This window comes from Eriocheir sinensis, chromosome 39, assembly GCF_024679095.1.
Source record: "Eriocheir sinensis breed Jianghai 21 chromosome 39, ASM2467909v1, whole genome shotgun sequence".
Lineage (NCBI taxonomy): Eukaryota > Metazoa > Arthropoda > Malacostraca > Decapoda > Varunidae > Eriocheir > Eriocheir sinensis.
The window spans coordinates 15,351,330-15,379,101 of NC_066547.1; the positions used below are offsets into that span (position 1 = coordinate 15,351,330).

The 27,772-nt window shown below is 41.6% G+C and overlaps 1 protein-coding gene across 3 annotated transcripts; it reads right to left on the reverse strand.

Annotated features, from left to right (window-relative positions):
* Positions 1 to 3,956: 3,956 nt before the first annotated feature.
* Positions 3,957 to 27,731, reverse strand: LOC127009058 (coiled-coil domain-containing protein 77-like). Of its 3 annotated transcripts, XM_050881772.1 has the most exons (11): positions 27,175 to 27,731; positions 24,587 to 24,659; positions 20,963 to 21,084; positions 19,763 to 19,922; positions 16,646 to 16,838; positions 16,140 to 16,323; positions 13,590 to 13,752; positions 10,802 to 10,894; positions 7,809 to 7,925; positions 7,259 to 7,411; positions 3,957 to 6,199 (listed from the first exon to the last, which is right to left on the reverse strand). In XM_050881772.1, the coding sequence occupies exons 1-11, from the start codon at positions 27,183 to 27,185 to the stop codon at positions 6,035 to 6,037; spliced, it is 1,434 nt and encodes a 477-aa protein (XP_050737729.1). In that variant the 5' UTR covers positions 27,186 to 27,731; the 3' UTR covers positions 3,957 to 6,034. The 3 variants fall into 3 exon arrangements, with proteins under 3 accessions (XP_050737729.1, XP_050737730.1, XP_050737731.1); XM_050881773.1 differs by lacking the exon at positions 24,587 to 24,659 and having other exon boundaries at positions 27,175 to 27,727; XM_050881774.1 differs by lacking the exons at positions 24,587 to 24,659; positions 27,175 to 27,731 and adding an exon at positions 22,200 to 22,303.
* Between the last annotated feature and the right edge of the window lie 41 nt (positions 27,732 to 27,772).

A 27,772-nucleotide genomic window follows, 5' to 3' on the forward strand; every position in this document is an offset into this window, starting at 1 on the left:
GACGACTCCACTTTGCATTATTCAACTTCTTTCAACAGAAGACCCTCTCAATAGGAATTACAAGACTTCAGACTGGAGGCTGCAGAACGCTTAACCTCAGACCTTGCTATCATTTCCGCTTGGGGTAAAAGGAACCTTGTGTCCTTCAATGCCTCAAAAACCCAATTTCTCCACCTATCAACTCGACACAATCTTCCAAACACCTATCCCCTATTCTTCAACAACGTTCAACCGTCACCTTTTTCAACATTAAATATCCTCGGGCTATCCTTAACTCAAAATCTTAAATAAAAACTTCACATCTCTTCTCTCACTAAATCAGCTTCCTCGAGGTTGGGCGTTCTGTATCGTCTCCGCCAGTTCTTCTCCCCCGCACAGTTGCTATCCATATACAGGGGCCTTGTCCGCCCTCGTATGGAGTACGCATATCACGTGTGGGGGGCTCCACTCACACAGCTCTCTTGGACAGAGCGGAGTCTAAGGCTTTTCGTCTCATCAACTCTCCTCCTCTTACTGATAGTCTTCTACCTCTTAAATTTCGCCTCCATGTTGCCTCTCTATCTTCTATCGATATTTTTTTTCACCCTGACTGCTCTTTTGAACTTGCTAACTGCATGCCTCCCCCTTCCCGCGGCCTCACCGCACGCGACTATCTACTCAAGCCCATCAATTTAAGCCCCTTTCACACGAGCGGTTTTTGCCGCTCCGGCACATGCCACATGGTTTAGCTTTACATTGACACTTATGGGTGCATTCACACGAGGCGCTCCGGCAGCCGCACCCTGCCGTACTGCCAGCAAGACCGCAGCGCCAAAAATGCCGCACAACGGTTTCGGTGGACTGGTCGTGTTGCTATGGGCGCCGTCACACATCCAGTATTTGCCGCGTGCGGCGAGGGATAGTTGTCTGTCAACACTGGGAGGAAGGGCACCCGACCACTTTGTCTGCATCATTGGAAAAGCTGGTATGCACTATATTTTCCATCTTATGAATTTTCAATCAATGTATATTGAAAATGTAAGTCTCTTACATATTAATTCACTCGCGGTCTTCGTTCTAATTTTCATTTGTGGAACACCATCTCTCCTCCTCTAAACCTCACCTTCTCTTCCTCACCGAAACACAGGTTTCTGAGGCTACTGACAGCAATCTCTACTCTGTTCCCTCCTACTATCTCTATCCTAAATTTCAAAGCTGGATGTTGCGCCTAGGTGCGCAACGACATCACTTGCTCTCGTGCCCACGACCTTGACTCTTCAGAATTTTCCACCATCTGGCTAAGACTTCATTGTCATTCTACTACTAAATACATCTGTGCTGTTTATCTCTCACCTAACTATACTAACTATGTAAAATTCTTTGACTACTTGAACTCTAAAGTGGAGCACATCTAGACCCACTCTCCCTCCGCTGAAATCTCCATCTTGGTAGATTTTAATGTTCACCACCAGCTTTGGCTTTCATCCTCTTTCATTGACCAGCCTGGACCTAGAGCAGTTGGTTCAACACCCTACACGTATTCCCGACCGTCTTGGAGACCGGCCCAACATACTAGATCTCTTCCTTACCTCTAACCCTTTTACTTACTCTGTCAAACTGTTCTCTCCGTTGAGCTCCTCCGATCACAACCTTATATTTGTATCCTGTCCTATCGCTCCTGTACACCCTCTGGACCCACCGAAAAGGCGATGCTTTTGGCATTTTGCTTCAGCTCAGTGGGACAACCTGAGGATGTACTTTTCCGATTTCCCGTGGAATGATTACTGCTTCCAGGATAGAGACCCTTCTGTGTGTGCCCAGCGCATCACAGCGGTGATTGTCTCTGGAATGGAGGCATACATTCCACGTTCTTTCTCTACTCCTCATGCTAAAAAGTCTTGGTTTAATCACGCTTGTTCTCGTGCTATCAAAGATGGAGAGGCAGCTCACAAAAGGTACCAGAGCCTTCGAACTCCCGCTAATCATGACCTCTCAGACTTACCAAAAACTCCTTCATTGATAGAAAATGTCAAAACCATGCTTTTTCTAATCCTTCCCAAGTTCCCATGACCTCTGTCATCTAGCCAAAAAACATCTCCTCCAACTTCACTTATTCATCTTTCCCTCCTCTCCTTAGTCCTGACGGCAACACCGCCGTCTCATCTATCTCTAAGGCTGAACTCTTCTCTCAAACCATCTCTAAAAACTCCACTCTGGACGATTCTGGGCATATTCCTCCTACTCATCCCCCCTCTGACTCCTTTATGCCTGTTATTAAGATTCTTAAGAGTGATGTTTTCTATGCCCTCTATGGCCTCAATCCTCAAAAGGCTTATGGACCTGATGGAGTGCCTCCTATTGTCCTTAGAAACTGTGCTTCCGTGCTGACACCCTGCCTGGTCAAACTCTTTCGCCTCTGCCTGTCAACATCTACCTTTCCTTCCTGCTGAAAGTATGCCTTCATACATCCTGTGCCTCAGAACGGTGACCGTTCCAATCCCTCAAACTACCGTCCTATAGCTTTGCTTTCTTGTCTATCTAAAGCTTTGGAATCTATCCTTAACCGGAAGATTCAAAAGCACCTTTCCACTTCTGACCTTCTATCTGATTGCCAGTATGGGTTCCGCAAGGGAGGTTCTACTGGTGATCTGCTTGCCTTCCTAACTGATTCTTGGTCATCCTCTCTTAGCAGTTTCAGTGAAACCTTTGCTATTGCGCTGGACATATCAAAAGCCTTTGACAGGGTCTGGCACAAATCTTTGCTTTCCAAACTACCCTCCAACAGTTTCTATCCTTCTCTCTGTACCTTTATCTCCAGTTTCTTCTCTGACCGTTCTATTTCTGCTGTGGTAGAGGGTCACTGTTCTTCCCCTAAACCTATTAATAGTGGTGTTCCGCAGGGTTCTGTCCTATCTCCCACTTTCTTTCTGTTGTTCATTGATGATCTTCTTTCCAAAACAAACTGTCCGATCCATACTTACGCCAATGACTCTACTCTGCATTATTCAACTTCTTTTCATAGAAGACCCACCCAACAGGAACTAAATGATTCCAGGCTGGAGGCGATAGAACGCTTAGCCTCAGAACTTACTATTATTTCCGATTGGGGCAAGAAGAACTTGGTGTCCTTCAATGCCTCAAAAACAGTTTCTCCATCTATCCACTCAACACAATCTTCCAAACAACTACCCTATTCTTTGACAACACTCAGCTATCACCTTCTTCAACAGTAAACATCCTTGGTCTATCCTTAACTCAAAATCTCAACTGGAAACTTCATATCTCTTCTCTTACTAAATCAGCTTCCTCGAGGCTGGAAGTAAGTTTCTATTACTTCCTCCATTTGAACATTTATCTTATCATCTCGTGGTTCATTAAATTGTGATTCTTTTGTAAAAACTTGTTGAAACTTCTTGTTTAGTAGCTCAGTCATGTCTTTCCCTCAGGTGCTGCGTGGACTACCGAGCCCTCAACGATCTCACCATCAAGGATTCATTCCCACTCCCACTGATCGACGACACGCTCGACACTTTGGTGGGCTCCAAGCGGTTTTCAGCATTGGATATGAAGTCTGGGTATCATCAAGTCAAAATGGCTAACCAGTCTTTTCTTCTCTGACTCAGTTACATATTTTTCGTTACTTTATTACCCTCTTTTATTTTTGCTTTTTTTACTCTCTACCCTGTATCTGCATGAATTAAGTTGAGTAATGATGACATTGAGCATGATGATGCCTTAGTTTATCTTTACAAAAATTGCCTTTATTTTTTTTATTTTTCTTTTTTTTTAAATTTAGGAGTGGTCTTTCCATGTTCTTTGGAAACACAACAACCAAAAGTTCTTACATTTATTTATAAAATATAATATGCATGTCATCCCTCATCAACTAACTGTTAAAAAGTGCTGGAGCATTTGTACAAGACTAATCTAGTGCCTTGCAAGTTTCCAGCAATAAGGTTTATATAAAACACATAGCACACAAAATTTTTCTGCATTATATTTCACTACATTTCTTTGTTATGATGAGTTTTTTCTGAAGATAATATATTAAGGCACAAACATTTGAACTCTTAGTCCAAGATCAATATCTCAACAAGGAAGGGGAATGACTTTAATTTTGTCATACTCTTAGTCCATCACCTGTCAGCCAAAATTCTTGCTGTTAATATTTTCTTATATTAGAGTTGATTAACTGCACCCATTTTCACTGCATTTTGCAAAATAGTTTGGAAATGTTGTTTTTTCATTATTCCTTATATATTTGAATATTTTAGTCAGCCAAATTGAACACACTCAAGTTTTCATGAATATTTTACATATCTGCATTTATGTGTAATGTAAGTTATTATTGAGCCTAAATTTTTTTTTTACGGGGGGGGGGGGGGGGATACACCCCAATGGAGGAAGGCGGAGCATGCCGCACAACCCCCCAGACGGCTCAACAACAGGGCTGAGGGTGTCGGAAAGAGCCCACCTTTCCACCCCCATGGCACAGGATAGATCTCGAACTCACGCTCTGGCAACCCGCCGAAGCTCAAGGCGGAGACTCTACCACGGGACCACGGCCTAAAATTTTAAACTTAGCAATTTTATATACCTACTGTTGAGGAAAAGTGGAACAAATACTATCAATTTTTAAAAATGGGATGGCACCCCATTGAAAACACTTAATATATCTTACTTGAAAAGAGTCTGATCAATACACAATGAAATTTCCAAGATTTCACATGGAAAACTTTACTAAAATAATTAAATAATGTTTGACCCTTTCCATGCCAACAATACATACAAAATACTGAACATTGCAAGTGTGTAACCATACAGTTTACATCTTAACCCTCTCACACATCATGGCATGAACTGCATCAAAACTTAATCATCTATGACTCAGCTTTTCATGCAAATCATGTAAAAAATTATTTTTTAATTTGCCAAAAATAAAGTTTTTGACAGAATTGCATAAAAAATTTGGTGCATTAAAGATCCAAGCGAGGCCTATCAAATAACCTAATTGTCAACTTTCTTGTGAGGGTAGCTTTGAAGTGACAATAGGAAAAAGTATATACTTAAAATAAATTTTCCAATATGTGCTGCATTTTTCCTCCATTTTCTTAAAAACTATTGGTCATATAAAAATTCTGATGGTAGCGTTGAAAAGCTCATAAACATCCACTGTAATTGGGATATGCAACATAAAAAGTCAACTCAAACTTTTGAGCTACAAGGTGGTGAATATAAGTATTAATTTTCTTTACACAATGTATATGCAGTCAGTAAAATTTACTGTATATTTCCATTTCTTGGTTCTTTTTCTTTTAATAATGCAGAATAATCCATTACAAAGCCAATGATGTATAAAAATGGCAGGGAAAAAGAAAATTTGTTGGTGAAATTGATAATAGAAAAAAATACATTTTACAGCGAAGTCAGGCCATTCCAGCGAGCCCCCTCAGGAGCCCCAAGCGTGTTGCAGTGGAAAAAGAAACTTGTTAAACTTTCAGTGTGTGAGAGGGCTGATGTAAATTAAAGGTATTTTACCAAAATTGTTGTGTTCAGATTGCCTGATTCAAATGAACGAAGAATAATAAACAAGTAACTTCACAGAACTGCATACACCACAGAGAGGAATATGGGTGTAGCTGATTGATCCAGAATGTTATTGTTGACAGCAAGAATTCTGTTCCTCCATTTCTATTTTCAGTAAAGACATCTTTTTAAAGTTTCTCCTACAGATCTATGGGACAGACTAAATGACTCTTCTCCCTTCACTTTCCTTTCAAATAAACATAGTTGCTTTCCCTTTCTGTCCTATGAACAAAGTCATGCTTTACCTCCCTTGACATACTTTGCCAGAATGGTTACTCTACCCATTCTTTTCATGAACATCTTAAGGATGAAAAAAGTCACTCTTAACTGCCTCTTATACAGGCATGAGATTGATAAAGTCAGTCAACCACCCTCCCCTTCTCTGGTTTAATAGAATGGACAAAGTCAATTGCTTTTCCCATTCTCTAGGTCTACAGGATGAACAAGGTCATTCTCCCCACCTCTTTTCTTAAATTTCTGCAGAATAAGCAATGTTACTCTCCCCAACCAGCAGTGCCCTCCTCTGAGCCTCAATGGCATTTTGCACAGCCCTCACTAAGGTGGTCACTGCTTGCATCTCATTTAGTGTTGCAAAGTCAACTGGTATGGTGTCCCCTGAAAGTGCCATTGTCAGCTGTAAAGAAGACAATACAAAACAAAAATTAATTAAAAAAAAACATACCTCAATTAAATTATCTTATTTTCAATGCTCCATATCCTGGGTTAAGCACAGAGCCTTAAGAAAAATGTTTAGTAAAAGGAGAAAAAGAATCTAACAAATTGGGCAAAACAGTCACACACATCACTTAAGTACTGTTGCTAAAATAATGACATGAATATATCCAAAGCACCATTACTGACACCACATAATATTGTTCAAATGGTCATAGGTCAAAGATTTTCAAGGTCGAAGTAAGGGTCAGTCTTGATTTATACATTCTACCTTGTATTTATTCTTTACTCCAATATTCACCTCCCTCTCATGACCTCCAACTACTCTGCCATATTGTTGTTACCCTGCCTCATTCAATTCTCACTGCCTCTACCACCCTCCCACAACCTCCTCATTCAGTCTCCATCACTCCACCATGAATCCTCCCCTTTCCTCCCCTCCCAGTCATCTACGGGAGGCTTATTTCGCCCCTATCCTCCCTCCTCGTCCCTGTATTCCCTATGGGTTTTCTCCTTTTACAGATTTGATGGGAGGAGGGAGGGAAAGAGTTGGGGCAGGAGGAGGGTTGGAAGGGGTGAAGAGAGAGGGGGGATGGGGGGTAGTGAGGGTGAGGAAGTTCAAGGGAGGGGAGGAATGGAGGAGGAAAGGAGTGGAACCACAAAGAAAACAAGTCACTAAGTATTTTCTTCACAGTCAGGGTTGCAAAAGGTAACTTTTCAAATTTGACGGGTCATGGCTCAGTAACTATTTGGTCTAGAATGCTCTGGTTTGGGTATTAGGTGTGCAAATTTAAGCTCTAAAACTTGGGCATAAAATCTTTTACTTCTGTAAGAGCTGGAAAAATTACCATGAAATACAGTCTGGGAGTCACTGTCAAAACACTGCACACCAGAGGGGTTAATATTCACCATTGAGCAGTAATTTAGAATAAAAAATAAAGAGGAACAGAATAGAGACTGTTGATATGATCTAGCGTTATCAAGATGATGGTGATAAAGCAACAAAAACAACTTCACCAACCTTGTATATCTGATGAACAACTGTCTTCATGTCATCCTTCAGAAGCCGAATGCTGGTTTGAAAGCCTCTTATATCAGTCTTGCGCCTTTCATTAAGCTTCATATTTTCATTTCTAAGCATATTAACCTGTTTCAAAAGTTTCTGGTTTCTTTCCTGAGAAAATAAATTCAACAAAAGTAAATTCTAAATACATTAGCTATCAAAGCAACAATACCACTAATAAACAGTAAATACTTTATGGATCTGTGTTGATTTTCACTAATGAAATCACAGAAAAGTATATATATATATATATATATATATATATATATATATATATATATATATATATATATATATATATATATATATATATATATATATATATATATATATATATATATATATATATATATATATATATATATATATATATATATATATATATATATATATATATATATATATATATATAATACCTTCAGCTTATGTTTCTTTTCCAAATCATATGAATTTTAAGATATTCCCTAATGAAGTAACAACAAATCAAAATTGCTACATGTTGCCTCACCTTGAACATTTGCTCAGTTGCCTCCTTCTCTTCCCTAAGTTTGCACATTCTCTGCTCCAGCTGTAGACACTGTGCCTCATACACAACACGCAGATCCTCAGCTTCTGCTGCCTCAACCTAGAAGGCAGATAAAGGCACAAAATGCAACTCCTCTTCATAATATTATCTTTTAATCTCTATTTATTAATCAATCCCTATCTCTAAAACTCTAATGCCTTGTTTTATAAAGAAGTAAAAAAAATGTTATCAAAGGGAAGGTAGCCATGACAAGTCTCAAGAATTTACAAGGATATAAGGAAACTACAAGAGCCCTGTCAGCCTACACAAGGAAGCTCCTGAGTGTTGACCTGCTAATGACAGCTCCCTACACATTTCCATGTATATGTAATATTAACACCCACCTACCTCTCATGTACTCCTAAATCTATTAATCCACCTAATTAGTATCACTATGCCACTCCACCACCCTGAATTTGATTATCATACACCCTCTTAACCCGGTAGCAGCGGGGATCATGTTTCTTAAAGGCCCCTCTCAGCGAAAAAAAATAAGAAAAAATCATCACTCACACAAACCATTTCATGATATACGGTACCCTCTCAAGTTTCACGCTTGCTTCATTCCGAAGGTATAGCGCTAAACTCGAGGATCACGAAACTCGAGGTATTGAAATACATGAAAAAGCGCTTATTAGTTCCGGCCTGTGGATTTTTTTTTTTTTTTTTTTTCCACTTGACTCCCTTATTATCACAATTTTTTTCAACTTTACTCTCTTGGTATCTCAAAATACGTACCTTCGTAATAGGCAGAAAATGTGAAGTGAGAACACGTCGTTCTGAAGCCGCAGTTGAAGGCGGCTGCCTTACAATTGGCTGGCAGTTCTGAATACACGCTTGTGATCCACATGGACGTGGTGTCATCTGTTAATGTAAGGGTGGTTGCTCGTGGTCACCCGTGTACAGTTGGACAAACCTATAGCTTCTGGTAGTTTTCTGTGTGTTATGGTATACTCTGCAAACTCTTTCTGTTATATATCATCAAATCACTGACATCATGATTGACTTGTCAATGCCTATTGAACGTAAACTGCCGCCGCAATTGCAAAATAGCTTGCAGAGAGGTTCAACTTGCTTACTGTTTCCATATTTCCCTCACCACTCATAAAGACCACAAGCGGACAAAAAAGAACAAATCCAGGCAAATTAACACTTTTAATGCTGTGTATTCCCACAGCGCGCATGCGTGGTGGACAGCAGAATGACTAATTTCAGCGGGAAGATATTTCTTGCAACACCGGCCAGTGTATAGTGGACCTTCTTCTTCCTTTGACTTGTAATGCTTTGTATCGCTTCTTGGGTCCTCCTTCTCCACACTTTTATACTTCACAACATGCACTTAGGGCCACTTTCACAGTCATTTTGTTTGTATTGATCGTTACCAATGGCGGTGATCGCCGCTCTAGTATTTCCACGTGAAACTGGCCGATGGGTAGTGATGTGATGTGATGGTGTCGGATGTATTGCCTTTACAACGGCACCTCGTGGCAGTTGCGGGGTTAGCCTCGCCCCACACCTTACCACACACTCTCAACACCTGTCGCTTTCTCTGCAGCCACCAACTACCCCATCAGCCAGTTTCACGTGGAAAACTATAGCGTCGATCGCCGCCATTGGTAATGATCAAAGCAAACAAAACGACTGTGAAAGCTGCCCTTATTGACTTCACAGTGCGCACTTATACACTTCACCCTGAACTTAGGTGTTTTTCTGTTATTTTCTTTCCCTGATTTTGGTTTTCTATGCCCTTTTGCTATTTTCCACTGTTACTTTTCACCGTCGCTGCCATGCACTACAGGTCAAAAGAAGAAGAAGAAGAGGAAAACATCACTGGGAGACCTACAATTTTCATAGACTCAAGAAAAAGTCTTTTGGACTGTGGTTCCACAGCACGGAGTGTTCTCTTATCTTGTTAATCAAGTAGTAAGCAAAGCAGCTCTGCCAGTCCATTTTACGAGTCTCTTGGTGGGCCATCTTCCACTGCTCCTCACTCCTCAGCCACTGCCGTCGTCTGTTTGTTTACATACAGCCGTGAGGTACTCACGTACCCACGCTTGTACCCACAACCGTTTTCCATTCATACAGACAATGAACAACTCGCTCCCGGTTGTGTATACGGGCAACCGCGGTTGCCCATAGCCCCAATGGTTGGTCACCACCTTTTAAGGCAGCACGCATGACGCTGACGGTAGGTAGACGTGACACGTACATGTCAAAGGAGCGCGAAACTCGTGGCGGTAATGCACGAAAGTCGTAATGGTAAGAATTTAGGACTAAGCGATAAACTCGAGGATCGCGAAACTCGGATAGTGCGACAAAACTCGAGAGGGTACTGTATACCAAAGCATTTGTGATCATTTTATGTATCTTCTATTTTAGGGGGTTTATATCATGGCACAAATTTGGCCCGTCGCTGCTACCGGGTTAACTAATGCTAAAGTCTTATAATATTGGCATACCATCACAGTTTACTACACTATGCCTGTTTCATCACTTTACACTCAGCACCTTCTGCTCTCCCATCCCACCCAAATTTCTTATACATTTTATCATTATTCAATCCATCCCCTTCTTGGCAACTCAATCATCCTCTTCCAAAATAGATAATTTTTACAGGAGTAAAAGAAAATAACACAAAAATACAGTATAAAATATGAAATACAAACACTTTAAATTGAGCCTAAATTCTTGGTCAAAAAAATTATATAAAGTGAAAGCTAATGATAGTTGCAGTACCCCCCATTCCCATAGCAACTTTCCATAGCAGTAGCTACTTCTTGTACAAACTTTTCTGGTCACAATACTGCCACTGTACAAAGTACACTGCCATATTAGCTATGCAGCCCATCTAAATAAACAGTTGACCATTGCAAGATCAACTTTAGTCACAAATCTACAAATCTCAAATGACCACTTAATTTCTAAAAGTCTCATACCTTTAATAGTTCATTATCCCGTCTTAAATCCTTCAGCTCACAAGTGGACTTCACTTTTGTCAGGTCTGTGTAGCTTCCTGATCTATCAATAGCCTGTAAAAGCATCAACATAATCATCATCCTCGTCACCATAAACACCATTACCATAGAAATCCTAAGAAAAGAAGGAAAAATAGAGCCTTGGTAGATAAGATATTGATAATAAAAAATATAGATACAGTCGAGTCGCGTATGGCGCAGTTAATTGGTTCTGAGTAACGGCCGCGTCATAGGAAACCGCATCATAGGATAACTAAACCTATGGAGAAAATACAATTTGGTTCTGGCCCTTGCCATTTTGCCCCCCCCCACAACCCCCCTCCCCCCCTTTTTTTTTCTAGCCCGGGTGCACCAGTAGGCATTATCTGCCTTTTGATGTTGCTCAGTCAGACCCCACGCTCACCACCTTATCCACTCAGCCACCACCAACACCAACTTTTTCACTCGGTACGTATGGGGAAAATACAATTTGGTGCTGGCTAGCCGCCAATTTATCCCACTTGCACTCAAATACGTGGGCAAATCTTGCCCGTGGGTTTCCCAGCAGGCTTGCAAGCCATTGTGCAGCATGTGCGTGGTAAGCGAGCAGACTCCTTGCCATGCGGGGGCAGGGGGGTTAACTAGACGTGTACTCGTCAGGTCAGGACCGGGAACCTGCCGCACCGTCGCCACATTCCGCCCAATCCCGCCCAACCATTTACTTTTCCCACCAACCCGAAATCAACAAAAATATTATTTGGCACGCATATTAATGCAATAATTAGTGGTGACCAACCACTTTCAAAGATCTCTCTCCCTCTCTCGTTAGTTTCTTTATACACCGTGTCTCTGATTTCTTCCCTTTCAGACTGGGCAGCGAGAAAGGCAAAAGAAGGGAAAGGCTCTGGGAACACCAATTTAGATTTTTAAAAGCCAGTTTGCCAGCAATCTGCTTACCTAACCATGCTTACCTAAACATAGCTAGAGGGGAAATAGGAAGGTACCTTCTTGTGGTATCCCCCACCTCTGGTATATTAATTGCCTGCGCTTGGTTTCATCCCACGTGCCTATCATACCTTGCCTTGAATGCAGAAATTGTAGGGGCTGTTACTACATGCTCTGGGAGAGCATTCCAAGGATCAATGGTTCGGATGGCAAACCAGTTCCCCTTCGTGTTCGTTCTCCAGCGGTCAGGTCTCACTAGTTTCAGGCTGTGTCCTCTGAGATTGTTGTTGCTGAGAGTGAAGAGTTTTGTGTATGAAATATCCTCATGGCCATGTAGCAGCTTATACACTTCTATCATATCCCCTATCAGCCTCCGGTCCTCTAAAGTTGGTAGGTTTAGGGCTCTGCATCTCTCCTCGTATGGCAGGTCCTTAAGATCAGGTACCAGCCTTGTCGCTCTTCGTTGTACCTGCTCAAGGAGTTTTATGTCCCTGACCAGGTATGGAGACCAGCTCTGGGCACCATAATCCACGATAGGACGGACTAGTGCTAGGTAGAGGGAGCGCAGAATCTCTCGGTCAATGTAAGTGAAGCTCCTCTTGATGACACCTAGCCTCCTGTTTGCTTTAGCGGCTACCTTGGCTGTGTGGTCTGATGATTTAAGATCTGAGGACACGCACACCCCAAGATCCTTCTCCACTGATGATGTTTCGAGGACTGTGTCATGCAAGACGTAGCTGGTGCCCGGATTATGTCTGCCGAAGTGCATGGTCCTGCACTTTCCCACATTGAACGACAGCAGCCACTTCCTGCACCATTCTTCGAGTCGACCTGGGTCTCGCTGCATTGCCTCGATGTTTTCTTGGGTGGTGATGGAACAGTATATCTTTACATCGTCAGCGAAGAGGCTTACTTCAGATTCCAGACCATCTGCCAGATCGCTGATGTATGCAATGAATAGGACTGATCCTAAAACAGACCCCTGTGGTACTCCACTCTTTACTGGCAACCTATCTGAATGCCTCCCTCTGATCCCTACCCTGTGACTTCTGTCCGACAGGAAACTGGCCACCCAACAATGAATGTTGCCCCGAATACCCTGGGCTTCTACCTTGGCTAAGAGTCTCTTGTGGGAGACTCAATCGAACGCTTTTTCACAGTCGAGGTAGTTCACGTCCACACACTCCTTCTGGTGTGTCTTTGCTCCATCACTTTTCAACATTTGAATGTACTGGGTATTATGCAAAGTTGCTGATCAAAGTCATTGCGGAGCATCTGTTGGCAATGTCAAGGTCACTGATCTTGTTTTTGTTGATGATGCTGTACTCCTTGCAGAATCATTGGTGGTCCACCAGGTGATGGCTCTCAAAGTGCTGCGTGACAAGGTGAAGCCTCAGGGACTGAAGGTCACCTGGGCCAAAACCAAGGTCCAGTTGTTTGGAGGCTTGCTGAATGACACAGGTGAGTCTGTCCATGCATGTAGTGAGGATGTCAAAGTCACCAAAAGCTTCACACCAATAGCATAGTGCATAACAATGGTGGGTCTCACCAGGAAGTCACTTGATGGATTGGCCTGGCCCACGGTGTTATGGACTCGCTCAATACGAGTATATGGCGTTGTCAATATCTATGCAGGCAGACAAAGATTTGAATCTTTAAGTTGCTTTATACTCCTCGCAAAAAAATGTCCTAGGAGTTCAAATTGAATACAATGTATATGAAAGAAGGAAAGAAGGAAGACAAAGTTAAGGTCAATTAATTCAAACTATAACTTGGTAGATAAATAAGGTTAAATCTATTCTTAAACATTAGGGCTTCCACTTACCTCTAAATGAGAGATTAGAGACATATTGTCCTGGACTGAGGCTAAGACAGAAAGGAGGTGGTCCTTCTCAGCAAGCCATTTCATCTCCTGTTCTTGCACCTTACACCTGAGCTTTATGGAATCTTCAGTAGTTTCTGCTACAAGGTTCTGGGATTCTTCCAGTCTATAAATGGAATGTATATTTTGTTAAAAGTTAGTGAAAGACAAAATAAAAAATTGAGATTAAGAATTACAGGATAGATTATTCTTAACAAACTCCTTTCACTTTCAAACTTTTTTCAGCCTAAAATATTTCAGAAATATACATGAAGGAGGAAGGTAAAATGAGCCTAACATATCATGTAGCAATCTTAACAAGAAGACAGAAATGAAGGTGATATTTGCAAAAGGGAAGATGAATAACAAAGTCAATGAAAAGAATGATAGCACTAGAAAATAATGTAACTAAATTAAACAAAACTTGTATCATGTAGCCAAGACCGGAACAAGAGGCAAAGTAATGCTTGATTAAAATGTTTGTTGCCGCCTTTGTAGGGGTACAGGACGCATCTCTACAAAAGACGCACCATGCTTTACGAGGCTATTTTGAGGAAAATTCTTTTATTTTACTGTTTCATCATAAATCTAATTAAAGTGATTTTAAAGTAGCCTTATAGGAGAAAACATGATTTGATGCATGTAAATACAGTATATATTGAAATCAAGTACATAAATAATTTGTAGCAATATTATATTTGGCCACCCAGACAGTTGAAATAGCAAATGCTTCCAGCACCAAGACTGCATCCTATCTTCTTGCATCTTATCTTGTATACATGTATTAGCTGAGCAACTGTTTGTAGTAATGATCCAGTTTTTGTTACTCATTTTATATATATTCATTAAGTGACTATTACATAATAAAAATTCATTAGTAAATAATTCCCAGTTGTATAATATGTTTTAAGCATCTGGAGATGAAAAAGAAAATGTTGGATCCTTCATAACCACTATCGATGCTGCATCATTTCTTGACATTTAATGCAGGTCTTTGAATACATTGTCTTGATTAGTTTTTCTTAACCCTTTCCTTGCGTGCGGGACAGGACACAACTATTCCCTCAGGCGCAGTCAGGCAGCCCATTGGGGTGTCTCTTTTAACCTCTGTATCTCAAAAACTATTCATCACAGCCAAAAACCAAAAACACCATTGGAAAGAGGAGCTCCAGATCTATAGGAGTCAGTTATGTATGCCTCTCTTGTGAACGTACATGCACGTTCAGGGAGTGTTGAATGTTAACACTTACGTCGGTGCGTGCGGGATGATCAGCCATATTGAGGGAACTGCGGACATCTCTCCTTCAGATTCTGGCACGGGAGTATTGCCAACTGCAATATTTACAACTATTTGGTCAAAGAATCAGACAGGTGATAGGTGAAGCTATGCAAAAATGCCGCTATATTGGGCAAGAACATCCACCAGTTAATCGTCTGTAGATTTGCTGTGCTGGGCTGATATGATTTTTCACCAAATTTAGTGAAGAACCCACTCAATTGGCAATCCTGTGTTGTGGGAATTAGTGTTGGAACACTTTCATACGCGGGAGATTTGAGTGCGGGTAGAGCTCGCAGCAAGTGTTTAGCACCACCAGCAAATACACCTAACGCTCGCTGCGAACGTTAAGCAATGAAAGGGTTAAATGTATGTATATCTATCTATTTGATCTTTACATTTCTGCCTGGAATCGTGCCAAATCTATTCTTCAACTTACCAAAAGCTCTTTCATTCTTGCTTTTTCTAATTCTTCCAGAGACTTCTGGCATCTGCCCAAAAATATCTCCTCCAATTTCACTTCCTCATCTTTCCCTCCTCTCCTTAACCCTGACGGCAGCACCGCCGTCTCATCTATCTCTAAGGCTGAACTCTTCCCTCAAACTTTCTGTAAAAACTTCACTCTGGACGAATTTGGGCATATTCCTCCTACTCATCTCCCTCTGACTCCTTTATGCCTGTTATTAAAATTCTTGAGAAAGATGTTTTCTATGCCCCCTCTGGCCTCAACTCTCAAAAGGCTTATGGACCTGATGGAGTGCCTCCTATTGTCCTTAAAAATTGTGCTTCCATGCTGACACCCTGCCTGGTCAAACTCATTCGCCTCTGCCTGTCAACATCTACCTTTCCTTCCTGCTAAAATTATGCCTTCATACAGCCTGTGCCTAAGAAAGGTGACCGCTCCAATCTCTCAAACTACCGCCCTATAGCTTTACTTTCCTGTCTATCTAAAGCTTTTTAATCAATGCTTAACCAGAAAATTCAAAAGCACCTTTCCACTTCTGATCTTCTATCTGATCACCAGTATGGGTTCCGCAAGGGGCGTTCTACCGGCGATCTTCTTGCTCTCTTAACCGACTTTTAGTCATCCTCTCTTAGCCGTTTTGGTGAAACTATCTCAGTTGCGCTAGACATATCGAAAGCTCGGCGGCCAACCGATGTGTGTGTGTGTGTGTGTGTGTGTGTGTGTGTTTTGCGTGTAATGCATGTGTGCGTGTGTTCATGAACTTTATACTTACCTTGCAATTAGCAGCTTGATGTGTGCCTCATCCTTGGAGGCCTGGAGTTTGCTTTCAGAAGCCTTCAAAGTTCTATCTTGAAGAAGAACATCTTTTTCCTTGTGCCAATTCCTTTCTGATTCTTGTAATTGTCTCTTCAAGGACTTCATCTCCGCCTTCAGTCTTAGCTCTGCGTCACTCTCCACTGGCAGATAGAATATACTAAATGCTCCCTGCTGCATGAAGGAATACAAGTAATATTCAAATAAGTCATTTATGAAAACTTATAAATCTCAAACTGAGTCAACTGATTACAGTACCCTCTTGAGTTTCGCGCTCGCTTCGTTTCTAAGGTATAGCGCTAAACTCGAGGACTGCGAAACTCAAGGTATTGAAAACACTGAAAAAGTGCTTATTTGTTCCGACCTTGGGTTTTTTTTTTTTTTTTTTTTTTTTTTACGTGGCCTATGGCGACTCTTACTTTTACTACCCTTTACCATCCCATTCTAAGACCAAGTGCTGCCCACCTGGCTGTCCTGGTGTAGGTTGTGGCAAGTCCTTCCTCAGCTTCTTGTGCAGTGCCCTGAGGTGAGGTGGCAGCCTCTGCTTGACAATGTGAGTGTGCCGGGGGTCACGCATGAATACCTTCAACTCTCCTTCTGTTAAGCCACTCAGAGTCAGCAGCAGCAATACCTTCTTTTCAGCTTCAAGAAGTGCCAACTAAAAATTGAAGAGAAAAGGTGTAAATTGGGGATTTATTTCTTTGTGGAGTAACAAAATATAAGACAGTATGAAAGCCTCATAAATAAAGAGCAAGTCATGAAGAGCTCTGGATGACAGTAGTGAGCGTTTCAATGGACAGTCTGCCATGTATGTGGTTTCCTAATCATTCTAGTAAATGTTTTTAAACTGGCTTTGTTTGAGGCTTTTTGGAATTCCTATACTTACTCTTTCTCTAGCATAGGAGGTTGCCTAGGGCATAAAAAAAAACAAAAAATAATCCCACAAAATATGTCTGCCACAAAAGAAAATACAATTTGTAAAAAGTTGAATTAAAAGAGATCGATGAGGTGTCTTGATGAGCGTTCAAGATGTAAGAAGAAGGAAATACACTTGACCCTCAGTTTCCCAGGGGGGCGGGGGTGAACCTGTTCAGAAACCACAAAAGTATGGGACTTGGGAATTGCTACAGTCCATAGGCCATGGCCCATTCCCAGAGGTTTACTATCCTCAATCCAGAAATCGACAATATTCAGTACCTGCCCCGGACTTTTACCACACTTTGTCCAACACATTTAGTGGCATATCAAAGTGAGTAACTAAAACAAGGTATGATGACTCGCATTATATGTCAACAAAGGACACACCAGCAGTGGTGGTCACAAAAGGTCTGACATTTTCTCTTTTGGCTTCAGCATACCATACCAAGCTTTAGCATACCATACAACGCAAATTATTTACTAATGAATGCTTTTTTCTGTAAAAATCAGTTAATGAAAATATGACATAAAGGGTAGGCGGTGGCTGAGTGGTTAGCGTGCAGGCCCTGCATTCACCGCGGGCTGGACGACGCGGTTTCAAATCCCCACGCTACCACCTGGGATTTTTCAGTCACCGCCGAGTGGCCTAAGACTACCCACATGCTGCCCTGAAGACCACCCATCAACCCGGACTCTAGAAGAAACCGTCCAAGTGAATAAAGAATGAGTTCCAGGGGGGCAGCATGAGCCAAGAATAAATGGTGCCACTATAAAAATTGCCTGCGCCATGATGGGCTTAGGCTGACCAACAGGCCCCTGAAGAAAGCCTACCGGCGCCATAGGTGAACACGTAAAAAAAAATATATATATATATATATATATATATATATATATATATATATATATATATATATATATATATATATATATATATATATATATATATATATATATATATATATACAGTACCCTCTCAAGTTTCACGCTATCCGAGTTTCGCGATCCTCGAGTTTAGCGCTTAGTCCTAAATTCTTACCATCATGACTTTCGCGCATTACCGCCACAAGTTTCGCGTTGCTTTGACATGTTCAGTTCACGTCTATCTACCGTCGGCGTCATGAGTGCTGCCTTACAAGGCGGTGTCCAACCATTGGGGCTATGGGCAACCGCGATTGCCCGTATGCCCAACCGGGAGCGAGTTGTTGGTTGTCCTTATGAATGGAAAACGGTTGTGAGTACGAGCGTGGGTACGTGAGTACCTCACGGCTGCATGTAAACAAACAGACGACGGCAGTGGCTGAGGAGTGAGGAGCAGTGAAAGATGGCCCACCAAGAGACTTGTAAAATGGACTGGCAGAGCTGCTTTGCTTACTACTTGATTAACAAGATAAGAGAACACCCCGTGCTGGGGAACCATAGTCTAAAAATCTTTTTATCAAGTCATTGAAAATTGTAGATCTCCCAGTGTTGTTTTTCTTTTCTTCTTCTTCTTCTTTTGACCTGTAATGCATGGCAGCAACGGTGAATAGTAATAGTGAAAAATTGCAAAAGGGCATAGAAAAGCAAAATCAGGGAAAGAAAAGGACAGAAAAACACCTAAGTTCAGGGTGAAGTGTAGCTATAAGTGCGCACTGTTAAGTAACTTAGAGCCGCTTTCACAGTCACTTTGTTTGTTTTGATCTTTACCAATGGCGGCGAACGCCACTTAGTATTTCATGTGAAACTGGCCGATGGGGTAGTGGCGGCTGCAGACAAAGTGAGAGATGTTGAAAGTGTGTGGTAAGTGCGGGGCTAGGCTAACCCCGCAGCCACCACTACCTGATCGGCCAGTTTCACGTGAAAATACTATAGCGGCGACCGCCACCATTGGTAACGATCAAAGCAAACAAAATGACTGTGAAAGCGGCCTTAAGTGCATGTTGTGAAGTATAAAAAAGTGTGGAGAAGGAGGACCTAAGAAGCAATACAAGGCGTTACAGGTCAAAAGAAGAAGAAGAAGGTCCACTACACTGGCCGGTGATGCGAGAAATATCTCCCCGATGAAATTAGTCATTCTGCTGTCCACCACGCATGCGCGCTGTGGGAATACACAGCATTAAAAGTGTTAATTTGCCTGGTTTTGTTCTAGTCTGTCCGCTTGTGATGTTTGTGAGCTCTGAGGGAAATATGGAAACAGTAAACAAGTTGAACCTCTCTGCGAGCTATTTTGTGGCGGCGGCAGCGGTTTACATTCAATAGGCAGTGAAAAGTCAATCATGATATTAGTGATTTCATGATTTTAAACAGAAAGAGTTAGCAGATTATTTCATAACACACAGAAAACTACCAAAAAAATATAGGTTTGTCCAACTGTCCCACGGGTGACCGCGAGTGACCGCCCTTACTTTAGCAGACGACACCACGTGGATCACAAGTGTGTATTCGGAACTGCCAGCCATTGATAATGATTAAAACAAACAAAATGACTGTGAAAGCGGCCCTTAGTTGGGAGAACCATAATGACTGGATGTTTGGTTTTCAAGCCCAAGAAATGTAAACTCCTGCAATAAATCCTTGATTCCTGCTAAATGGAGCCTTGACCATATTTTATTTTTATTTTATTTTATATCAAATATATATAATTGTTGACAACAAGGAAACCTGAGTCATGGCCCTTCACTTCACCTGCAACTGTTCATTTTCTGCATGAACACGAGTGACTTGCTGTCTCTCAGCATGCATAAAAATATTTATATCTGAGAGGGCCGACCGCAACTCAATCAGCTCACACGTCATATCCTGCCGCTCACTCTCCTCAAATGTGGGTCTTGATGCCTTCTTGTATCTGCAAGTCAGGAGAGTAAAGAATCACCTCCAGGCCAAATAGACATTATCAACTATTATCATTAATCATTACTGCTTCTTTTACTAGAATGGAAAACGTAAAAATAATCTCAAAATAAATGGAGGTACAAAAAAATGTTAGTAGGTCGTAAAGTTCGGTTGGAGTAGTTTAAATAAATATGCTCCCCGACCCTAAACCCTCTGCGAGCTATTTTACGGCTGCGGCGGCTGCAGCGTCGTCGCGGCAGCCGCCAGAGGAGACGACGCGCTTCCGTAAACATTATCCCCTATTTTCAAGAGTAAAAAAAAAGTCCTTGAATTGGATTTTCAAAGCATTTCCATGACTGTTGAAGGTTTGTAGAAAAGATATATGGAGAGATACTGATGTTTCATAAAGTAGATTATGAGATACTGGCACAGACCTAATACGAATCTTTACCGGATCTGAATACATGTGAAACTTTAATAATGACCTGATAGTGGGGAGGGCTACATATGTCGGGCGAAAAATCTTCACCCGACACTCATGATTCAAACCCGTTTATTAATTTTTTTTTCAAATGTCTGCCGAAATTAGAGGGTGCGTCTTATAAGCAGTCAAATACGGTATGTAAGTATCTATCGGCAGACATCCATGGATCCTCAACCCCCTCAGGTGTGTCCCTTGCCTAAGCTCAGAGGATGTTGAAGTTTGACTTTATTTTGTGGGAGAGAAAGAAGGAGCTGCTCCCATACGTCAGTAATTTGTTTAAGTCGGCAAGTCCACTGCCCCTATTGTGATGATTTTAAGAGGTTTTACTGTATTAACTTTAACAAATTTGCTGACATAATTTTAAAGCTTTACAAGCTTAAACATTAAAATATATCACAAGCTGAATTAGAGAATAAACACATAAAACTCAACTGCATTACATATTTCGCAGGAAAAAATAAAGTAGATTAATGTACATATGTATTTGAAAAGTTTTAACACAAAATTATTACTCACATTAACTTTTATATTTATACTGTGATCAATATGATTATGTATAAATCTCTCACCTTTCAAGTAATTGCAACACATCATTGTGTTGTGTTTCAAGCTTAGTGACTTTTTCCCGATAAAAGTCAACAAGCTGTTGTGATGGCTGCAGTTTGGCAAGCTCCTCACTGACATCGATGACCTGTTGAAAAAAAATGCAAATATTTGACAAAGCAAATGAGGCATCCAGCAGAGAGGGGGCATAACGGGTAAAGTCCATTTTTTTCTAGTTTGCCATGAGGAAGGTGGGCCACACATACCAGAAAAAGGAATTAAGAATTACAATGGAGAAGCAACCTTGTATTCAGTGAACTGAGGGTCGGGAGTCATGTAATTTGTTCTTGGTGCAGTAGCTGTTCTCAAACTTTAACCTAAATTTACTCAAGTAAATCATTGTGCCTTATGCCCCTTATTATCATAACATTCTGTTAATCTTTTTAGCTATTTTAGCTGAAATCAAATATAAAATACAAGAATTCATTTCTCTATTTTCATTTGAATATTATAGAAAAGAAACATCCATTAGGCCAGTTATACTCTGTATATTCGTAGCTTGCAACTGGATCCTAGGCTGTTTTTGCAAGCTTGTCGCTGATTGAACAGCAGCCTTAGGCAGCCTTTTTCTCACACATCATATAAACCAAGGAACTAGGTATTGATAAGGTACCAGTACCTTATTGATACCTAGTTCCAGAACTGGGTATCAGTAAGGTACTGGTTGGGTTCCAATATCGCTTTGTTTCGCCATTCCCGTCTGGCTGTGGAAAAAAGTCTTGCTGCCAGTCTTCCTGCCATGTTGCCATCTCGCCCTACACTGTTGCCTCCTCCCTCCTGCCTCCTTGATTTTATTTACTTAACTTTTAGATAATTCTTCATGTCCGAATCTTTTTTATAGGTTTGCTAATATATAGTTCTTGTTATTAGATTATGAGTTCAACCATAATAACTATACAAGCTGATTTTTTTTATCAAAAAAGTTAATATTCAGGGGGGGAAAAAAAGAGAGAGAGAGAGAGAGAGAGAGAGAGAGAGAGAGAGAGAGAGAGAGAGAGAGAGAGAGAGAGAGAGAGAGAGAGAGAGATATCCATATCACTGAGATATTACCTCAGGTTCTCACTTGTGTGAAGGGGAGCTGAGGGAGCATGAGTGACTAGTAACAGTACCGAGCAGTCTGGTACCGGTATTGTACCTATAGCCAGTACTGTTAGACCGCTACCGGTACCAGTACCTGCCCACCCCTACTATAGTAAGACTCACCTTAAAGTGCAGCTGTGTTGGTGCCTTGTGAGGAACAAGCAGGAGTACAGCGTTGCCACGTTTTTAACTCCACGTTGGTTGCCCCTCTCTCTCTCTCTCTCTCTCTCTCTCTCTCTCTCTCTCTCTCTCTCTCTCTCTCTCTCTCTCTCGTGGTGTTACCGCCACGAGGATTTGAATGTATTTTTTCTTACTTGTGTCAGCTTATTTTAACATACATTCCTTCACGATATAATCTAAATATAATTTTGAAACTACTTACACATCCCAAAACGAAAGGGAAACTCAATAATAAGTAGTATAGCATTTTTTTAGCAACAATGTAAAATACGTATGCCACGTTTCATTATTTGCTTATAAATATCTTATCCATATGGCGGTGGCTGAGTGGTTAGCGTGATGGCTCCACGTTCAGGAGCTCCAGGAGGGACGCGGGTTTGAATCCTGGCCACCGCACAGCTGAGGTTTTTCACAGAGCTGGGCGCATTACTGGATTTCGGGTAGTCCGCTACCGCTCCTCCACACCTCGGATGCAGGTAATCCACACCTGTACTTCCACGCCTAAATTTTTTTCGCTCGGTCCGCTACCGGACCTCCGCTACTGTACCCAAAACTATTAAAGCGCGCCTGAAAAAACTAGTCCGCACCTCAATAATAAAACAAAATAGTACAAGGCAATAATACATCAGAGGCTGAAGGTGCAGGCATGCTGGTTCTGTAGCTCACGCTATTGACGCAACTATCCCCAGACACACTCCTGCTCCTGTCGCTATCACCTCTTTTCACGTATCTGTCCATGTTTATTTGTAAACACTAAACACTAAACAATCGCAGTGAGTCACAAAAAGTCAAAAGATTCTGAAAAGAAAAAGAAACTTGACAAAGTGATCAGCTGGTAGCATATAGCCCGCCAAAACGCTTGAAAGTAATGCTGCGGACTGCTTGTCATCTTCGTTTTTTTATCTTTGAAAATCTCAGGTGCGGAAGTCTAGACCCAAAATTTTGCCTGTCCACACCTGTTACTTCTGCACCTTTGAAAACTTTCCACACTTCCGGACTTCCGCACCTCGTTTGGCGGTCTAAAGGTGCGGAGGAGCGGAGGTCCGGACCGAGGTGCAGAAGCACCCAGATATGGTTTTTCGTCACCGCCGAGTGGCCTAGAACTACCCACATGCTGCCCTGAAGACCACCCATCAACCCGGGCTCTAGATAACCTCTCCAAAGAGAGGCTCAAAGATGAGTTCCGGGGGACAGCATGAGCCAACACAAGATGGCGCCACTATAAACACTCGCCAACGCCAAAACAGGATGGGCAAACCATCAGGCTCCACCGGGAACAAGTCTACCAGCCCAATAGGCTGCAACTTAAAAAAAAAAAAAGTTAACTGTTCTTTCATACGTTATAATACTAAGACTAAATGTGTATGCATATTTGCCATGGTTTTACTTATATTAGAACATTTCTACATCGGGGGCTAGGAGACACGCGGCAATGTTGTACAAGGGGATCCCTTACGCTGAACCCCCCCCACAACCACACGTTTAGCCGAGCCAGGTCTAGTTGCAAGTAGACAGAGTATAGCCCATCTGCCTCAACCACATGCAAAGGATAAATCTTATCGCCTTTTTCCCCTTTTCTGTTTCCCTATTCTTTATCTTTATTTATACGTCTTCGTGGTCTAGTGGTCAGCGTGCCTGGCTTCTACTCCGCAGGCCCGGGCAGTTGTTGTTGTTGTTGTTTATCATTATTATTATTATTTATATTATTAATATTACACAAATACGCTTATTATTATTATTATTATTATTATTATTATTATTATTATTATTGTTGTTGTTATCATTATTATTTTTACTACTTATTCTCTAATTATCATTGATATTATTACTGTTATTATTATTATTATTATTATTATTATTATTATTATTATTATTATTATTATTATTATTATTATAATCATCATTAACATCATTAAAATAAAACAACAAATTATGTTGCCAAGGGCCTTCATTTATTGTCACCAATGTGGCCTCTTGCTGTCAGTTTCATGTTTATACACCTTTCTGAGACTTATGATGTTCCATTTCATATTTTTTTTATTTTCAGCAATACTGCCACATTACCTTCACTAATGTCCTAACACTGAACTTTGTCAGGGTAAGATTTGAATGGTGCCCTAATTGTACCCATAGGTTCTTAGCATCCCTGCTCTAGAAGACTAGAACAGGCTGGACTGTTGCCATGGCCTGTTCCTACCTCACTGCTGGGAACTGGGAGCAGCAGATACATCTAACATGATATGGAAAGGTTTAATCGTTCCCCAAAGAAAGAGAAGAGAACTCTAAGACAAAACCACAATGGACATATAATGGAGAAAATAATAACTTACATTAACATTTCTGGTTACTTCTGAGTTTCTTTTCTTTGTCAAAATACTTTGTTTCTTCAACGAACTTCTTAATCTGAAAATAAAAAGACTTGTTACATAGCTATTCAGACTCCTTCTCATTCACTTTTGCCCATATAATTCAACATTTAAGGGTTGATTGAAAATTTTAAAAAATAAAGAATTGTTACACCTAGGGAACTACTCATATACTGCTAGATTTAAGACCAACTGAATATTGAAAAAGAAAGATTGAATATTGAATACAGAAGCCCCCCGCCGTTCATGACCTCACTGTTCACGGATTCACTTATACGCAGGTAGGGTATTTGTTTGTTAGTTGCTTAGTTAGCTAAAGGTCCAGTATAACTCCAGCGCCTTAATTTTGGTCTATTTTCTTCCAAACCTTCACAAAACCCTTTGTATATATATAATACATTAGTAAAAAGTGGCGGACACCTAAAACACTCGGCAAATAGGTTGGGCTGCGTGTTTTAAAAAAATATAAATAACCACGCGTGATGAACCTGGTCTCACATGCATGGGCTAATCGCTAACCAAGTGTGCCATCGCTAACCAAGCATACCATTGCTAACCACCCTAAACACAACTCAAGGTCATCCAGGGCTCAGGCTGAAAGGGCCAGGGACCCGGATGACCTTGAGTCATGGCTCAGGGCTGTTTTAGGGTCGTTAACGGTGGTACGCGTGGTAATTATTATTATTTTTTTTAGGACACGCAGCCTAAAGGCTGCCGTGCTGAGGGCCTAAACCCTCTGCGAACTATTTTGCTGATCATCACGCACGCACTAACATAAGTGTTAATATTCAACACTCCCTGAACGTGCATGTATGTTTTGAGATACAGAGGTTAAAGAGACCCCCATTGGGCTGCCCGACTGCCTATAGTCGATCCACACTGGACATCCTATACTTGAGCCTTCAATTTTGGAGTATTTGGTTTTTAGCTGTGATGATCATAGTTTTGGCGTGGAGTCAATCTCCACTATTACCTTCAATTACTGGCAACACGAACCCTTGAAGCAGATTCGAAATGTGGTTAGTCAGGATTCACGTGTTCAAACAGCTCGGGCAGGAGGTTCAAGAGCCTGCATTTGCGATAGAACCCACAGTACTCTCTGGGGCGTGACGTTGGACGGATCACGGGTAGCTAGTAGTTTTGCTTGTGTCAGTGATCAACAACGAAGATACACCATGTTTGGTTCCACAGACTCTACTAGCAGGACAGAAACCTTACAATGAGGTGACAACCTACTAGAACTGGTGGTAGCGAGAGGGCATGAGTGTGGTGTAGGCGGTTCATGTGGACGCAGCTGGCCGAAGGCGCCTCACCAGACCGGTGAGGTCAGCATCGTTTGGTGGGTTCACTACGCTTCTCTCTCAAAACAAGCTTGGCTTCCAGTGGAAATGCATTGTTTCCATGTGGGAAACATTAAATTCGTCGCAAACACTTATTCTAGTGGTCGTTGGAGGATAAAAATCCCTAAATGTTGGGAATCTCCCTAGATCTAGGGTATTTTTTCCTCCCCCACACACACTAAAAAAATATGCGATTGCGACGGATTTCATGTCCCCCACCCGAAACCCCGAATTCCCACAGGTCCCCAAGCTTGTTTTTGGGGTGAGGGGGGATTAGGGCAAATACTAGAATTTTACCCAATAACACTCAAACACTTAGAATCACAACACAGATCGGTAAATCTTAGGAATAGCGGTTCCTAGCGGGAGCGCATTTAGGGCACGGTGTGGTGGTAATTACAACATTTCTAGCACGTACGACGGGGTTTTGACAAACGGACAGGCGTGTCTATGTCTCAAGGGGTGTATTTTTCCACGCTGGCCTCACGATTTCTTCCAAGTCAATGGGTGATGAGACTGTGAGCTCCGAGGTGAAGAAAGGGAAGAGCCCACACGGAAAAATACACCCCTTGTGACATAAACACGCCTGTCCGCTTGTCAAAACCCCATCATATGTGCTAGAAATGTTATAATTACCACCACACCATGCCCTAAACACGCACCCGCTAGGAGCCGCTACTCTTAAGATTTACCCACAGATCAAACAACAGGTAAACATGAAGCCACTTAACATTTTCTGGCAAGCACACAGACTTACTTATGTACCAGATCACACACTCACATTGACATATATACTTACACAACGCGGTCATCGTACTCATAACACACACAACCAAAAATACCACAAACACTGACGCATACAAGCGCCCATACTTTTCACACACCACACATACGTGACTGGAACAGCCTCCCTCAACGGACTGTAGGCTACTTCTTCTTCTTCTTCGTGGGTGCTTTATGGGGCTAGTTAGGCTGTGGTACAACAGACAAAAAACAAACACACACTTGTCACCCCAACACTAACAAATGCACGGGATTCCCTTCCATCCTGCCCCTGCACACTCGGCTCCCCCTACCCTTAACAGTCAAGCTAAATATGCGTGTTATGCGTCTGTACAGGTGTCCTGCGTATTAGTCATCAAAATAAAGAAGATGCCACATTAGTGACACTCCACTATTGGCACAGTGTTGTTTGTTTACGTCTGCACCCACCTGTCCCCCATGCTGCCGTGTTTACAAGTGGCGCCCAGACCTTCTTCTTCCTTTGACCTGTTCGTTCCGCTCTTTATCGCTTCTTACGCCCCAAATACACTGCCGAATTTTGCCTCACGAATGTGCGCGAATATTCAAGTCATCCTGTGTCGCGAACAAGTTTGGCATCTTTCTTGCCTGTTCTTGGCCGTTCGGGGACATGTCTGCGTCCACCTCTCGACTTTTGACAGTTGGTCACGACCGCCACGAAAGTTTCTTGTTGCATGAAAAATTCGCTGCCGCTCGCCCAATGTGCACGAATGCAAAATGGACGCCGAATTGTCGCCGACATGTCGCAGACAATTCGGCAGATCTTTTTGTTGATGCATTCCTGGTGTATTTTCTTCTGCTGACTTATTGAATCCTTATCCTGTTCAGCATTGACAATTCATTTATATTTAATATATTTAGTTTTGATATTTTTAAAATTGAGATTATCCTTTCTAAGCTGAAATCTTCTGCTTGTTGTGGCCCTGATGGTATACCTTCAGTATTTTTAAAGAGATGTGCCCCCTCCATTAGTGATCCTTTGCTCTTGTTGTTCAGAAAATCTCTTTTA